Source organism: Strongylocentrotus purpuratus, unplaced genomic scaffold (assembly GCF_000002235.5).
Source record: "Strongylocentrotus purpuratus isolate Spur 01 unplaced genomic scaffold, Spur_5.0 spur5_scaffold_1, whole genome shotgun sequence".
NCBI classification, from domain to species: Eukaryota; Metazoa; Echinodermata; class Echinoidea; order Camarodonta; family Strongylocentrotidae; genus Strongylocentrotus; species Strongylocentrotus purpuratus.
In genome coordinates, this window is record NW_022145594.1 from 34,797,974 (window position 1) to 34,816,108 (window position 18,135).

Consider the following 18,135-nt stretch of genomic DNA (forward strand, 5'->3'; position numbering starts at 1 on the left):
TGAATGCATATGGATAACATGCAGTGCTTGTAAAGGGATAACAAAAAGCACATGCAAGCATGATCAAAACTCTGGCGAGATAGAATTCTTAGGGCTATAACCTTCTTTAAAGTTATCAGAGGGTTTATAAGACTGACATCCCACAAGACTGAAAACTTGTAAGACCCGCATTTTGGTCTCAACATTTTGGTATTTGACATATCGGTCTCACAGGCTGTCTTGAAAACCTTTATTTGAGGGCTCAACAAAATAGCATCTTGAGCTGTCAGACTACTCGAATATTCCTGAAAGTGATTACTGACAGATAGCCTCACATATTATCTGCCAAGGGGACGTTTTAACTCTACATGCGTTTATGAGTTAACACTACTTACGAGTTAACACACTGGCGCTCCACGGATAATATCTAAATCTATCTAAAGTTAAAAAAAAAAGATTTTGGGTACTACAAGGATGAAGGGTCCCATTTTAAGCGTTTGCACACACTATGTGCACCATCTCCATGTGATTTGGAATGGCCCAAATCACACAGATGGACAACTTAACATAACAGACATCGGAAAGGCATACAGAGACTTGAATTCCCTTTCACTTTTTAGCATGATATGTAATGATTATAACGCATAACAAATTTTCAATGAAAATAGAGTCTCAATATGTATGCAACATGAGCTTCATTGCGTTGAACAGAAGCAAATTAAATATTGGCTTTTACAATGTACACTGTATTGCTATGTGACATAATACCAACAATATGTACATTTCAATAGTGCATTATGTGGGTAATTGAATACATATGTATTCATACACGCATATTTTGGTATTTACTTACTGTTGTATGAATAAATCCCAAATAACAAGTTACGACAACTCCTCATATGCAAAATCAGCGATCCACAACAACGGGTCGAAAACAATGAATATCCTCGATTCAACTAATACAAAACTTGCATAATAGAAACACTAGCCGTCTCTTCCCCTTCACATATGGACTGGTGATCCTCAAAGTACGCCAACCTCAAAACAATAGTTATCAAATCCCCCCTTCACAATGCCGAGTCCAAGTATAACCTTGCATGCAGCTGTGTCGAGATAATCTCGCCAAAACGAGTCACTTTCCGGATCGACCGATTTATCAAATTTCTCCCTTTCTGAACCTACATTCGAGATCAACCATCCATGAGTCAATTGTTTGATTGTTCTAATTTTGGGGTTTATTTGTCTCTTTTCCAGCCTGAATAAAAAGGATCACGATACAGTTGACAGAATTGGAATGTTAATAATGCATTTGATTTTGCAATTATTGCCAGTATAGAGAGCTGATTATCAAAATGAAGTTAATTTGATACAAGAGAAGTTGAGGTTATTAACAATCGTGTTGTTTATAAATTGTCTCGTTTATAAATGGTGTTGTGAATAAAATTTCACTCAACATTAGACTTAGTAATATCTGAATAAAAATGAGCATATAAACAAGTGTTCCCGTTCTTAGCTTGATATGGATCAAAACCCCCAAACTGGTACATTTACCAGGAGAATAAACTGTACTTGTGACAAAAGTCGACTATGGCAAACCACCATTTGTTCTACTAGCCAACCAAAACTTGTACAAATTTGATCAAAACTTTATCACATTCATAGCCAGCTCTTGAGAGGCAAAACTCACTTTTTGGGTGATGCTATTAACAACTGTCTCTCAATAGTTGTTCAACAGTAAGAAGTTTAAGTCACAATCTTCTTCTTCTATTTCCAATGAATCCAAGTACATACAATGTAAACAATCCTTTGGGTAATGTATTCCTCAACAAGTGTTCTTTAATCTGTCCCCTTCTCCAATCATTACATGAGAATACTTTGATGTTATTTTGCAGATGCACGTACTACATTCATACATGAAATCCCTTCGTAAGATGATCACGATACGACTGAAGAACTTACATCAAAGCTACTAACACAATATCACTGACATCGCAATTCCAACCGATTCCAGAAATGTATAGCCATGAGTCTCTGACCACCACAAGACAGCACAAAATCAGTACAACAAAGTCCAGCAGTTGATAACAAACAATGATGTTAATGTCAGAAAATCAGCTGCCACACCAACTTTCAGGGCAAGCAACGAATCTGGTCCAAAAAATGATTAAAACAATAATAGAAGTCACAAAATCTTTCCAGTAAGCACAAGGCAAGTCTATGAATCGATCTAAAAACTTCTAAAAATGGTCCTGAACCATGCTTTCCATGTTAATGTCAGAAAATCTTCAACATAATCAACTGCCATCCAAAGTTTCAATGCAAGCCTTCAAATCGATCTGAAAACTTCTAAAAATGGTCCTGATCCATGCTTTCCAGAGTGGCTTTGGATGACTGTGATGTCTTCGATGACACAAGGCACGCCACACAGGTAGTCGGTGATTAATTGGAGGGAATACTTTAGATGTGCCGCGCCACCGATCCCTTCCTGACGCGAGTCCCAGGGAGTGGATTTACGATCAAGATGGGCGTAGACTATCGCCTAGTTAATCCCAGAGGGCATTAGAGAGGTGTAGTAATGCCCCCGTGATCAAGCCCCCATGCCACAAAAGGCTTGGAGTCTGCTTAGTTGTGAGAATGGGCAACTGACAGCTGATTGAAAGTCTTAAGACCTCCACAACCCACATGAAACAAAAGCACTCATTAAAACTTAACTTGCACACAAGTATATCTGTAGATTAATAAATCTATCAATATTAAACATACACTTTTCCCCTTTTTCACTTCCAACTGATACATTTCCAACATATTAATGACTTGACAAGTATACAGCTTGAACATAATCTACAGATATATACATCTACAATTTTTTGTCAACATATATGTTTAGAACTAAATAGGCCTTTGAGTAAGGTAAAAGAAATAATTGCAAAGTATACAAATAGCAACCTATATCTACAGTAACACTTATCTTTTACTATAGCCTTTGAATTATGATTATTCAGCTAGTTATATGTACAACAAATATGCTAATTTCAATTAATACATTTAAGTCTATCTTTTTCAATAAACAGCTGCAATTCTACAGGAAATAAAAAGCATTTGATGTAAAGCATAAACTACAGACACAAATCCTTTCAGCTTGGAAATAGATTATATGATTGAAATACTAAAAAAAACACATATAAGATTAAAAGTCCTTTAATTATCACACTTTTAATTAATTGTAAATGAGCAAAGAGCCTATTACACATTCTTCACCTACTTTGTTAATTTGTTTGTTTTTCAAAACAAAATTACTGAATAAAATCCATAACTCTGTGATGGTTCATTGAATAATCAAAATGGAAATTGGATGTTTCACTTCATCACAAAGAGCTGGTAGAACAATAATATTTGCACTATTGCAATGAAAAAAATACCAACATATTAAGGTTATTAAATCCATTACGTTACGGTTGAACTATAAAGCTAAATACTATTAAATTTGACATACCGGTACTAATTTTTCTTAAATAAGTTTTGTAATGTTGTATAGCATTGTTTGAATTTGGGTGAAAATAATGTATTGTTGGCCCAGTAACATAAAAAAGGAGCTACATAAATATAGTGTATCAAAACTACTCTTTTATCAGGATTTTACTATAAACCCTTTTATTTACCTACAAATTGGGCACTAGCTTCTTCAAAGGTCATAAACAAGAAAGATTAAATATAAATATCTTAATTGATTAGCAGATTTTGACATGGTAAACATGTACATATACTGTACATGTAAATGATAGAGAGGCTGACAACTGCATTTCATGCAGTCCCACTGAATATGTTCTGTGTATTGCAGATCACACTAGATTTACATCAACACACATACTTATCTAAAGGTATAACATGCACACTAGCATGCCAGAATATGAAAATATGAGGCTAAGGGGGGAGACAGGGACTACAACATAACAACAAGAAGTGACAAGAAATGAATAAACAAACAGTGATATGATGCCATGACGATGCTTTGAGGTATGGGAGTTGAACTTCGCTAACTTCTGCACAATGTTAGTTGATATCTATTTCACTATTTGATGGTATAGGAGATGTACATGTAGATGATATAGGCATTGAAATACAAACTGTTAAAGCTTTGAGTCCTATCCAAAGGACTTGTGAACAATAAGAATCATCAATGTACCCTCTTTCCCATGACAACAAATTGTAACATTGTGTAGTTTGAAAAAAGAAAATCACATCATTTGAAATTCGGGTATACAGGAGAATGATGAGAATTATCATGTAAAGATTTGAAAAATAATAGAGAAATATCACATGTAGGAAGGGCTTAAACAAATATTTTGGTCATATTAAAAGACATTAGAGTCGCTTGAAAGATTTGTTGGATGGAAAAGTGGAAGGTACTAGAACGAGGGGGAAGCCAAGAACCCACTGGGAGGAAAACATAAAAACCCTGGGCCCATTGCACAAAACTTACCATTGATGGTAACTTTGCCATCAATGGTACGTAACTACCATGGAAACCTTGATTTTGATTGGCTGTTGAGCCCTCTTACCATGGTAGTTGCCATTTGATGGCAAACTTACCATCAATGGTAAGTTTTGAGCAATGGGGGCCTGGAGTGGAATGACACTGCAAGTGTACTAGGATGGCAGATAACAGAGATGCGTGGAAAAATGTTGCAATCAACCTCTGAGCTGGGAGAAGATACAAGGACAGGTAGATAGTAGTCTCCGTCCCTCCTTAATACTTTCCTATCATCTCTGACCAAGAGGTACGGGCTAACAAGCTAAAGAGAAACAAAATCACTGCCAAGTTTGCAAACTTCAAGCTGAAATCTCATGTTACCGATCAAGAATTACAAGGGGGGTTTAAAGAGGGAAGAGAGCGCGAGGGTTCGGTCAGATAGCGACGGGTCGCAAGGAAATTAGGAGTTCCTGTGGGCGGTCAATTAGCCACTGCATATGACACTCTGTAAGAAGGATCCCAAGAGATATTGAACAATAATTAGGACACCCAGTCTAGGAGTGTATTCACATTGAGGTGGAGGAGTGTTTGGTTCAACGTTTCACAGAGGACTTCTGCCTAACCCTTTAAGAACTCAACGCCTCTATATTCTATATACTGCCTTATGTAAAGGTACATGTACGTATCAATGAACAATAAAATGGATGCAGTTTAGGCGTATGCACATACATACATAAACAGGACCAAAGTTTGATGAGGATAATGTTTCAATCCACTTGTATCCATAAGACTACAGCTCAACCCTTCGAGAACAGAATTATTCAAACTGTTTAATTATTTGTACCCATGACTAATGATTTGGCCATCCAATGAAGGAACACCTTCAAACAGGAATTAAATTCTGTTTGGTGTAATGTTTCAAGAGCTTTTAGCTTTTAACATGAGACTCTTTGTATTGTATAGACTTCTATAGCGAAGAAATCTAGGATGAATACTTCTTACACTCGATTCAAGCAAATAATTTGTAATGTCCATTCAAAAGTGGTGGTCTACACAAAAGCTTTGCTAAACCATTTGGCTCAAGATTCTGCCAAGTATGAATGCAGTCTCTAGACTTCAGTGACCAACCGGAAGTCCTTGGTAAAAGATGCTCTGTTTATTTTGGGTGAACCTTGCACAAGGTGGGTGCTTTAAATGCAGACTGATGATTGAGATGATCAAGTAAGAACCTTCCCCTACAAATAGAGACTATGACCAATCATGAAAGTCAGTCTATTACCTTCAAGAGTGACCTACCATAGCTTTATGTAGTGTGGGAATGTTTTGGAGAAGCTATACATCTTTTCTACATTTTGGGGACCTAATTGAAGTGCAGTCATTGTTTCCTCGTGAATGAGGGTTATAAATGAAAGAAGAAAATACAAAATACCGGTAACTAGTCAAAATGAATTAGAATTTGTTGATGTAATGACAAAGCATAAATGACAGGTGGAGGGGGAATCACTATAATAACCAACCACTCGTTTCTGAGCTAAATCTATCTACAGTATTCATTTAATACTGAAATTACATGAGAACTTGCACAGGTGGTGACTCTCCTCTGCATGGGGCCTCCATTTAACGCCCTACCCAAAGGACAGAGTTTTAACACATAACACAGGCTTCGGTCATCTGCCTGGGTGGGATTCGAACCCACAACTATTGGTTTGACAGGTAGATGTATTACAGACTGAGACAACTTGCCTCCTCACTGTATTTCAATGACATAGCTTTTACCATCTCTAGCTCATGACAGAAAACAAAAAAATGATCATGACGATGAATGATCAATTATCTGCATTTGTAAAATGAAATAAGCCAAAATTGTGGTGACATTTTGTGAATTGATGATGGGTACACATAAAGGTGATTTGATTTTTATCAAAATGATTTCCATAGCATAATGCATTGAAGCTTTGCGTGAATATTCTTCATAGCTCGACATGTTTGATATCAAAAGTAGATTTCATTTTAGCTGCGACTTGAGTGAAAAACTTGGGAATTTAGAATATTCATACACAAAAGTAGACCAGGGTGTTCAGATACGGGAGATAGGTTCAAGAAATACTGTACATAAGTAAACTCTATTGAATGATGAAAATCATATTCATATGTGAATGTCTATTTAATAAAAGAAGAAGAGCTATGGATATATACATGTGCAGAAGTTAGCATGTTCAATGTATGCCTGGGAAGGAAACGAATGAATGCTACAAAAAAACAAAAAAAAAATCATACATGGAAAAAGCAACGTTTCTTTACCTCGATGTGACAACCAATGTTATCAATCTGAAACAGGCAAAACAAAGTGATACACAGTGTGACACACGGGCAGGCAAATGGGGTGTAGAAGGGTAGACATAAGGGGTACACATGGGGTTAGAACAGGTACGGGTAGGGGTTAGGGGTTATCACATAGGTATTGTGTAACAAGGGGGGGGGGGGTAAGGGGGGTCACATGGGGTACAAGAAGGGGGTGAAACAGATTTGGGGGATGGGGTTATTATACCGGTAATGTGTCATAAGGATGTGAAACAAGGGGGCACAAAGGATTCAGGAAGGGGGTGAAACAGAGGTAATGGCCACCAGTAGGGGCCGGGTTAGAATTGGTAATACAGTATGTCATAAAGGGGGGCACAAGGGGTACAGGGGAGGGGGTTAATGTATAACATGGAGGTGCATGGGGTACATAAAAAGGGGTGCGTGGGGTACAAGAAAAGGGGTGAAACAGGGGTTATAGCCACCAGTAGGGGCAGGGTTAGAGTTGGTGATAGGGCAGGCATGTGGAATAATGGAAAGAGAAAGGTAGAGATAAAAATGATCATCTGTTATCAACTCCAAACTGGCAGAAATTACGGTTGTACGACACTTGCTCCATGATACTTCCTACAATACCTGAAGTCCAAACTTCAACCTAACGCTTCACTTACCCTAAACGGTTACCCTACACTTTTGACAAAAATAAGCCCAGAGCAAGTTTTGCAGGAGCAAATGTCGGAACACTGAAATTAGATCTGCTACGAAATTCAAGCATATAGTTTACATTTGAGTGACTTTTAAGTATTTCATAAGTATGTCACTAACAAGACAAGTTAGTTATGAGTTATCTGCTCTACAAAGAAAGAAAAAGTCTATTATTTTTCCCATTCAACTACTGCAATTTTTTTGTCTAATACCTTTACCTGTAACTTTTATAGATTTCATATCAATTTATGTCTCCATAAGAATAAAGATATATTGAAGCTAGGCTACAAGCACAAGCACCATTAAAAGCACTATACTACCGAACACACTAAATAAGAATACACCAAACTTACATTTTGGATTAAAAGATGTTTTACAACAACAACTGTCTTGTTATAAAAATAAAAACCTACATAAAAAAGCTCACCTGAAAGAATGATTGCCAAAATAAAGCAAGAAAAAAAAAGCTGCCTTCTACTTTATAATTGTACATAATTATGTACATATACTTCTATTTCATTGTGTTCACTATAGACCTATAAATCCATCTGATCATGCAAGGAAATCATAAAAGTTTTAGTTTTGCTAGTGCTCAAGTAGTATTTTCATTCTAGTTAGAGCCTTGATTTTATTTTGTTTCATACAACAGAAAATTAAATCAAATATTTTTTAAAGCAATTTTTTAAATATTTTATTCATGCTATTTTCAAATTGCCATACATGTACTTACACGTGTATGAAACTGATGTTTACTACTTTGTTTGTTTGTTTGTTTGTTTGTTTATTTGTTTATTTGTTTACCTCAAGCCAATTGAGTACAGGACCGCAGTTGATCATATCCCCAGCGATCTGTGAGAACCGAGTCACGTAGTGGGTCAGCATTGTTTTGACAGCCTGGTACAAAAGAAAAAAAGTCAGAAAATGTAATCAATTTATTGTCGTGAAAATTGGCTACATTTTTGTAAGTGATGATCTTAAAAATGCACAGAACTGGGTTTTCATGGGGAATTGACACCATTCTGGTATTAAACAACACTTTGGACTGAGTTATATTCTTGCTTATACAGCTCCTATTCTCCCTTTTATATATATTTCTTCCTATAAAGTGCATAAAGATAGGCACTGTATTGTTATTATAATTCATTATCATTATTAACATCATTATAAAGTTTAAATAAAGAAAAGCCATTTTGTGTTGTATATGGAGCATAGAGATATCTCTGTCTTTGATTTTACATTCAATAAGATGAGGTAGATAAATCCAAATTCTCCAATATAAATAATGCCTCATCACATCTTAAACTAGTTAGGTCAAAATTTTATTGATTATGGTAATTACATTATGAATCAATTTCATTTGAAATTATTTTTTTAGTTTTTCTACTAGGGTTGCCAGAAAAAAGTAAACAATGATATGATACCATTTAGTTACTTTTGCAGCTCTATCTAAATTTAGCAACCAGGTAATTTCACACTTAACACGAAACTGAAATACGAGCGTAACCATCTTGTTGTTGATCGAAACACAGAACTGAGAAGGAGAAACAAGTGTCTACACAATACCTTTCATTTTTTAACGCAGCTTCTTTGTCTTCTCGGCAGAGAATTTATCTCTCAAACTACTACATAACGACCCAGAGGGAAATATCGTAGCAAAATACTCATCTCTAAATCTATAACACGTTTTCAAACTTTGCATTTTTGCTGTTTCTGAGGATTGAAATGGGTAATACAAATGTTGCAAAGTTGTTTTTGAGTTTCTGATAGTGTAACTCTAATATCAAATAAACATTTACTTTACTTGTACATGAAAAAGAGAACTGTTGCTGAGCTAGCACCATGAGCTGCTCTTGACGGTGTGTGCACTCTATGAGTTTACACTATTATTATTATCATATTGTATCAATTCTCATTTCCTTCCAATGTTAAGTATTTGTACTCTATGTACTATACATGTAGATTCCCTAATCATAAAAAAGTCTATTGACCCCCTAACAAGGCCTGGCCATGTGGATGCAACCATTATAAAATATGGGGGTGTGCACCTCTCTGCCTGTGAGGGTCTCTCCTTTGGGTAATTCCACCAACTGGCTGAAGCGCCTGTCGTAGATGCATTTGTGTAGCTGCTTGTCAAGGACCCTGAAGTCTTCATAGCACCGCTTGAGAAGCCAGACTTTGCCCTGGCTTTGCATTTTGAGGGTGAACGGGCAATCCAGGAGATCGACTGCACCCCCGTTCTGCTCCACAATGGTACGGTCGTCCGACTCTTCATGCATGGATATCTATGGTGAGATAGACAGAAAAGAGAAGTTCCATTCAAAATTCAGGGTATTTCATTCTGACATATCATACATTGTACCTCTTTTTGTGGTTAAATTTAATTCACTTTAATTATTCGATGAAGAATAATTCCATAAATCCATGAGGTTTATTTCAGCCCATATTTGGCAAAATGTAATACTCTGCGGACAGCAATGCTAAAACAGATGGTTTTTGCTAACATCAAAAGCATGAAGGACTTTATCCACTGTTTATTACAGCTGATCAAAATTTTCTCATTTTATCAAATTACGGCTTTGTCCCAGTTAAAAAAAGTGGCACAATAAACCCAGTTTTGAGGCATTACTGTCAAATGCATATCAGGGTGACAGAATTGGAATAGGCAAAATCACATTATTACATCATTTGATCATATTTGGATTTGGGCTCGAATTTAAATTCACTACTTCCTCTTTTAGTTTTTATATCAATAATGAGAACCCTACACATTTTTCTTTACAAAAAAAAAAAATCATAAATGAACTGGAGCTTGCCACCCCATACTGAATCAATAACCCTATAAAAATGAAATGTTTACATAACTGTAGCCTTGCCTTTCTGATATTTGTCACCTCTTTTGCCCCTTAAAGGTAAAGACCAGTATTGGAAACGCCCCAATTTCAAAAAATGAAATGGAAGCTCTCACTACCAATCATGTGAAAGAATATGTTTTGACTAATACATGATGATAAAAAATTTGCCGGGAAACCGCCTACTAATTCATATATTTGGTAAATTTGTTTCTCTCATGGTCTGTGAGAGATATAGGGTAGTCCCATATACATCTTTCTGTGTATAGTGCTTGTAACTTTACGAAGAATGGGCCAAATTTCTTATCATTTTGATGATTCCAGAACCTTGCAGATGCTAGATGCTAGATGATCAACCTTTTCTGATCGATTCCACAACGTTTCTTTCACAATGCAATCGCATGACCATAACTGGTTTTTACCTTTAAGCTGATAAAAGTATGACCTACCCTTACACAGACAACATTTCAAACCAACTACCCACATCATAAGCTACCTGTATGCATTCAGTGGACATATTTTGTCAAAGTGCAATTTTAAAATTTCTTCTACAATATATTTCTGAAGGGGGGTATAGGGTACAGCACATTATCAGTTTGTCATCTCAAGTGAATCCCCTATCTACTGAGCAGAAGAATACCCAAATTCAATCCCATCTGCAAAGCCTACAAAGAAACCAACTATAATTTCCCGTCGGTGTAATGAATAAGGAAACTTAAAAGGCAAATGGTGAGATGAAATACATGCAGTCATAAGGATGGTGGTTTTATCAAGAATAAACTTCACAAGGGATTTTGACCAACCTGTACGGCTCCCAGCTCGACATGATCGTAGTGGAAATGTGCGCAGTCGTTGAGTTTGGGGAAGAGACTAGACCCATCATGGCATCTGTAAACATCAAATCCAAAGATAAAGAAGTAACAGAGATGTGAAACATTTAAAGGACTGTTTATATTACATTAAAAAAAATGTCACGCAATACGGTCCTTTTGGACCATGACGTCAATACTTTTTGGACAAACCACATTGATTGAATGAATGAATGAATGCAAAGTTTACAACAGAAGAGGGAGATGGGGAAAGTGGGATCAGGTGAAAAGGAAAGAGATAGAGGAAGAGAATATGTGTATGAGAGAGACAGAGAAAGAAAGAGAGAGAGAGAGGGAGGGAGAGAGAGAGGGAGAGAGAGAGGGAGAGAAAGAGAAAGAGAGAGAGAGAGGGAGGGAGGGAGGGGGAGAGGGAGAGGGGAGAGGGATCAGGTGAAAAGGAAAGAGATAGAGGCAGAGAATATGTGTATGAGAGAGACAGAGAAAGAAAGAAAGAGAGAGAGGGAGAGGGAGAGGGAGAGGGAGAGAAAGAGAGAGGGAGGGGAGAGGGAGAGGGGGAGAGGGAGGGAGGGAGAGAGAGAGAGAGGGAGAGAGAGAAGGGGGAGAGGAGAGAGGGAGGGAGAAAGAGAGAGAGAGAGAGAGAGGGGGGGGGGGCGGGCGGAGAGGGAACAGGAGAGGGAGAAGACAAATAGAAGTTGTCAACAATCTGTTTAATGTCATTCCACTCTTTCCATCGCCAATCATTCACAAATTATCTTTCATAGTCAAAACATCAACATGTTTGGGGATGCTTTCATCATGTTATTATCTCACACACACAGTAGAGAGGCCACCATCCCAGTAGGCCTGTCCTCACTAGCTCGAGATTGCCATATATCCCGCTATTTCAACTATCTCGATCGCAATCTATCCAGCTAAATTGCGTCTTCATCAGCCCGAAGTTGCAATTAGCGGGATATTTGGTCGGGATTTTCATCCCAAGATATATTGGGATAGTTTGCAAAATATCCCGCTATTTGTCCGGTGCGTCGTCACCAGACCGAAGACTCACACTATGCGCGAATGCTGAGCAAAATATCTCGAGCTAATTTCTCAAGGTCAAGTTTCAAGTTTTGAGGTAGAATCTCGAGCTGATGAAGACGCGATTTGTAACTTTGGAATTTTTCCCCAAATCAGAATAGTGGGCTATTTGGCAATCTCGAGATGATGAAGACGCGCCCAGTGTCACGTCAGGGCCAAGTCAAGAAAGAAGAAAACATTTTGGTTGGTTTGAGCTTTACATGAACCGAAGAACAGGAAGGGGGCCTCTGGCATCATAATGGCTGCATTCTTATGACAATTCAAAAACTTAAAGGAACTTTGTTGGCATGTGCAGAAAGTGATGAATGGTTGGTATTACGTGTAGTTTTGTGATCTGATATGTCCTCTGAGTGTTGTCTGAAAATGTCACGTTCAATGGATGTTACATAGCCGAGTAATGGGTGAAAATGCAATGTGATATTTGCTAACTCATTGCACTGACTTTATACAGGTACATAGTTTAACAATCAAGCGGATAGTTAAAAATCTGAACACTTAAATCATAAATATCTCTCTAAAGAAAGGGAAATTCGAAAAACCAAAACCTGTTCCACGCTTCTATATGTAATACATGTCAAAAAAAGTATGAGAGAACCACAAGATTTCTAATGAAGTTTTGTGGATTTGGACAATGTTACTAGATCCCTTTTAAGTCAAGCTCCCAGGTTTTAAACTTTGAGGTAATCAACTTTGTGAAAGTTTAAATGTCAACAAAATACATTTACAATATCCTATTGATATGATAGAATGCCTACTTACGATGTCATCTTTTTGATCCGCACACTAGCTTGTCTTTTAAAGTTGTAGTCCTCATTGTCGTCTACAGCTAACGGCGTGAGTGGAACCTGCAAGAAATTACAAGAACATCAACATTAGCAGTTTGAATAATGTGGTAACTCTTTATCAAGAATTATTGAGGTGCACCAACACTTTTACTAGACCTACTGCTGGGAAATGTAGCAGTTTTAGTTTGAGTAGAGTTTGTTTCATGTTGAGATGACATTCAATGACCAAATCAATCTTTTCTTCCTTTAAAGTAACTGAATTGTGCCACTTATTTCTTCGCTAACGTTTATTTTTTGTTGGTACAATAATCTTTGAAAAAACTAATTTAATCTAAATTTCACAAATGCAAAGTTTTCATATTTTATAAGCAGTTTGAAAAATGTGATATTTCTATATTGAAAATTATTAGGGTGTTACAATACTTTTACTAGACCTACTACAATGAAATGTATTAGTATTAGTTTTAATTGATTTTGTTCAATACAGCTTAACATTCAGTGACCAAATGGTACTTTTTCTTCCCTCAAAATAATTTCAAAGTGCCATCTATTTCTAAGCTTGAATTTGGCATGTATACAATTGTTGTTGTTGCTGGAATAATTTTTGGAAATACATGTAATATGCAATCTAATCTAAAGTTTAACAAATGCAAAGTTTTACATAACTCTTTTAATAGTTTAATAGCTGAGTTTGAGAAATATCTGAAGCATGTTGTTCTGCAGGCCATACAATGTAAATGAAAAGTTTTGCACAAATGTAACTTTTAGGCTCTGTAAACCTTACTGAGGCGTTGTGTTATGTTCTTCATCTCCTTGTACAAGGGGCAACTAATCGATATGAAAGTACCCTTGACCCCCTTACACTAGCCCCCCTCCCCACAAAAATATGGATGCAAATGTGTGGATGTGCGTGTGTGTGTGGGGGGGGGGGATGGGGAGGGGGGAGGGGGGTTCATTTGAGGGACTAAAGTGTATCACACAGAGTTCATGATTCCTGTGACAGAGTCGAAAGACGGACTGTTAACTGATGACTTGTAACTTATGAGCAAGCGAGGGAAAGAGCTAGTATGCGAGACAGGAAACGTGTTAAATTATGACAGCTCTTTTGGGCCAGCTTGCGCGTATCATCACGGGGGTTTAGGAACCATGTTTATTCGATAACACGCCTCTATTTATAGAGACTGTGAGTAACGAGTATTATGTCTACCCGCGCACAGATTTAGAAAAAGACTTCACATCATAGTAGTGCTGTGTAGAGCGGCAACAGAAATACATGAAAAGTGTATTCATATTCATTGAAAGATTGAAAATTGGTTCCTACTTTTTTATTTAGACTCACTACGCCAGGCAGCAATGCCTCATAGAGCAACATGATGACGAAGTACGTGTATGGAAAATGTACTCATATCTATTTAAAGATTGAAAAGTTGTTCCGACTTTTAATTTAGACTCATGACTTCAAGTAGAAATGCCACGTAGACTAACAGGAAAACGAGTACGTGAACATGGAAAATGTATTCATATTTACTCAAAGATTGAAAGTTGTGAATAGTTATACATGTAAAAGTAATTTAGACTCATACTACAGGCTGTACATGCAGTATTGCAATGTAATAGGGCAATAGGACTACAAAGCTTGTGTACGGTTAGTGCATTCATATTTATTGAATTATTGTAATTATTGATGCTACCTGTTTACTTCACCAACATCTAAAGAGGTAACAATAGATGATCATGAAATACATTTTCTCAGGGTACAATTAATACTGATGCAGGACCTACAATATTCCATCATTATGCCGGTGTATCTCTGCCCTTTCTATTATTGGATACACCCCTTAACCCTACCAACTAAACTAACCCCAGAATACTCTACCTGATGTATTAACGTATGGCTCAGGACATATTCGTTCATTGATCTGCCCTTTTCTAAATCTTATTGGATACACCCTCCTTACCAGAATCCTCCTTGATCTCAATGCAGATCATCTCGTGTTACAGGTAGGCTATATATGAATGTGCTTACATCCGAATCCTGAAGCCGTAGCTATCGTTTAACGACAATTATTGCATTAGCGTTTGACCTACATCTATACCTCATGACGGTTCAACCCAAATTCTGTCTACTCACTTAAGCTGAATGAGTTGTTTAACCCTTAAAATACCACAAGCCCTGATTATAAGTGATTTAATGCATGGTCTATTGGTATAAGTGAATAAAAGGGTTACCTAACAACAGGCTTGGTTTTTATTTGATTTAAGGTAGGATTTCCTATTAGAAATAATCTTGACTGTTCAGATTATTAACTCAATGCCAATTATAAAAGAGAGTATTTTTAATCCTCCCTAGAAAATTACGAATTTACAATGGGGACACCTATAATGTACAGTAATCACTATTACCGGGTATTCCAATATCCATTTCGTTTGGAGTTGGAAAATGTTATAATTCAAGCTAAGAATTTAATAAAATTTAAGGCTTAAAAGTGAAAAAAAATTTGAGATGACATTTTAGAGAGACCCCACCGGTATGTACACGTAAAGTAAATTTATATGTACATATTTGCCTACTACTCTACCTCCCTCTCTTCCTCCCCCTCCCTCCCCTTAATCTGCCTGTCTGTCAGTCTGTCTTTTTCTCTTCATCTCTTCATCTCTCTCTCTCTCTCTTCCTGTCTTTGGTATAATCAATTAACGCGGAACGTGTCTTTAAAACCTAGATTTACACCACCTAGAGACACCTCCACAATTTTCTATCCACCCCCTCTTATAGGCCTGTCCTCATCAGCTCAAGTTTGCCAAATTAGCCGCTATTTCCAGACTCAGAATACTATACCGAAGCTCGAAATCGCGTCTTCACCAGACTGATACGCTCATCACAAACTAGCCCGGATGGGCTCAAATTAGCCCACTATTTCCCAAATAGCAGGATATTAAGGAAACAAGACCAAGATATCTCTGGATATTTTCTCGACCAAATATCCCGCTAATTGCAACTGCGGGCTGATGAGGACAAAAATTTGCTGGATAATTTGTGATCGGGATAGTTAAAATAGCGGGTTATTTGGCAAACTCAAGCTGATGAAGGCAGGCCTAATGAAGAGGAAAGTATCCCATCTATGAATCATATAGGAAATCCATGGTTTTAACTTGTTTTTCTCACTTGCTTTCGCATCCTAATTTGTCGCGCATAACACAAAAACATGTATCTCCTGGCTTTCTACACGTGTGCTATAAATATCTCTGTTGACATGTTGTTTTGAAAAACTTTGTCTGGTTTTTTAATATTTCAGTTAAGAAATTTCTGAAATATTTTGATCCAATGCAGGTGGCAAGTATAGTAGCGGATATTCAGAGGAGTGAAAAGAGATTATAATCCTCCTCCCTTGCTGTTTTATGAATGAAGAAAGAAGATTGTGCTGCTTGCCAAAAACAGCCCCCAATATCTGAATGTTGGGCTACGTGTATAGCTACTCGCGCCCTCTATATAGCAAACAATGCCTAAGTGGTGACCATTGGTCCCCCATGGTCCCCTTTTTCTTATGTTAATTGAGAGCTGATTTGATGAGATAACCACCTGTCAGTGACCATGCAGGGAGGTCTAATCCCTCCTGGCCAAAGTAGCGTAGACAGGCTGTAAGTATTGAAAATAACCGAATACAGAAATCTTGTGAAAATATACAAAAGGGGAAAAAGACTTTATGACAGTAACTTTTATTTTTCAACGAGTCTTTTGGAGAAATCAAGAAAAAGTATAAATGGAAAGGGATTTTTAGGCCTTTCTGTTTTATGAATGAGGGCTTGTTCAGAAATGACAGAAAAAAAAGAAAAAGAAGAAGATTTTATGTATGATGTAAATAGTAGATTATGTAATAAGTAATAAACTTTTAATTGAATTGATAATAATATTCTATTCTTGTATAGCGCATATCACATTATGATCTAATGACTCTATGCGCTTCCAAAGGGCTTTGGATATAAAAATTCAAGGAATGAATTCTACCAGGTACCCACTTACTACACCCGAGTCGAGTGTGGCAAATGTAGATTAATATCTTGGCAAAGAACGGTGAGGTGTGGACCCGTACCATGTGGCTCACAGTCCAGAGACTTATCCCCTAGACCACAACACCCACTCTAATTGAATATCTTCCTTAGCGTAGATTAATTGCCCTGGTGGGATTTGAACCCCGTACCTTGTGGTTCACAGTCCAGAGACTCCCCTAGACCACAACACCCACTCTTATTAAATATTTACCTTAGTGTAGAGTTGACTAGACCTGCCTTCTGATTTGATAGAACCAGACAGTCTCTCGCAAGAGGCATCTGTTTCAGAATACTTGCGTAGTCGTTTCCCCCTAGATACAAAAAAAGACAAGAGAGCAAGGGAGAGAGAGAGAGAACATATTTAATAACTTCTGCAGATTTCATGTTATGTACACACAACAGTCTAGGATGAATGAGTTAAAGAATTTTTTTTCTTCTTCAAATAATGTAAATGTGGTATCTCTAGATTGTCTTTGTCACAAATCTGCAACACCAATTTACATCTGGTTGGGCTATAGGTGAGGGCGGTCGGCGGACTATAGTTATTTGGTTAACTTTGCCCAAGGCCTGGCAGCACAGCCTGGTGCACCCAGTGCTCATATATTTTTGTGTTAATTGCAATTAATTAATTATATTCATTTCTGTATTTTCATATCACGTGTTTTTTGCTAAATAAAATAATATAACCAAATTAGAAAAATATGAAAATTTTGTATTTATGTAATTTTCTGAATATTTCTTATTCTGAATGTGTCAATTTTAGAAGAAAAGTTTCTTCATCATATACTTTATAATATCAAATCAAAATCTTTCATTTGAGTGGAAAGATCTGTACAGGACAGCTGTTTGATCGCTCAAAAACAAGACGATGCTACTTCAAGGTTTGTATTAAGGGATAGAAGAATGCCTAGAGGTGAAGAGAGCGATCAAGTTAATCTAGTGAGTGATAGGACTTTGATTGCACATGTACCTCCCTCGACTAATTAGTCATGCTTCCTTAATATGTCCTCCCATATAATACAAGTATGGCATGCTGGCGTGGATCTATGAGGTATGTGTTTGGGCAATAGAGTGTAGCAATGTAACTAGTAAGG

General features: G+C 37.1%; 1 protein-coding gene across 5 annotated transcripts in view; it reads right to left on the reverse strand.

The window, feature by feature from the left end:
* Positions 1 to 18,135, reverse strand: part of LOC105444504 (rho GTPase-activating protein 32-like) — a 62,747-nt gene that overhangs the window by 24,087 nt on the left and 20,525 nt on the right. For 4 of the 5 annotated variants that reach the window (XM_030978132.1, XM_030978135.1, XM_030978131.1 and 1 more), the window contains exons 3-8: positions 17,253 to 17,352; positions 12,969 to 13,054; positions 11,106 to 11,190; positions 9,499 to 9,735; positions 8,255 to 8,347; positions 6,752 to 6,778 (exon numbers count right to left, since the gene is read on the reverse strand). In XM_030978132.1, coding sequence (XP_030833992.1) covers positions 6,752 to 6,778; positions 8,255 to 8,347; positions 9,499 to 9,735; positions 11,106 to 11,190; positions 12,969 to 13,054; positions 17,253 to 17,352 — 628 coding nt within the window. The remainder of the gene's footprint in view (positions 1 to 6,751; positions 6,779 to 8,254; positions 8,348 to 9,498; positions 9,736 to 11,105; positions 11,191 to 12,968; positions 13,055 to 17,252; positions 17,353 to 18,135) is intronic. The other variant, XM_030978133.1, reaches the window with a different exon arrangement.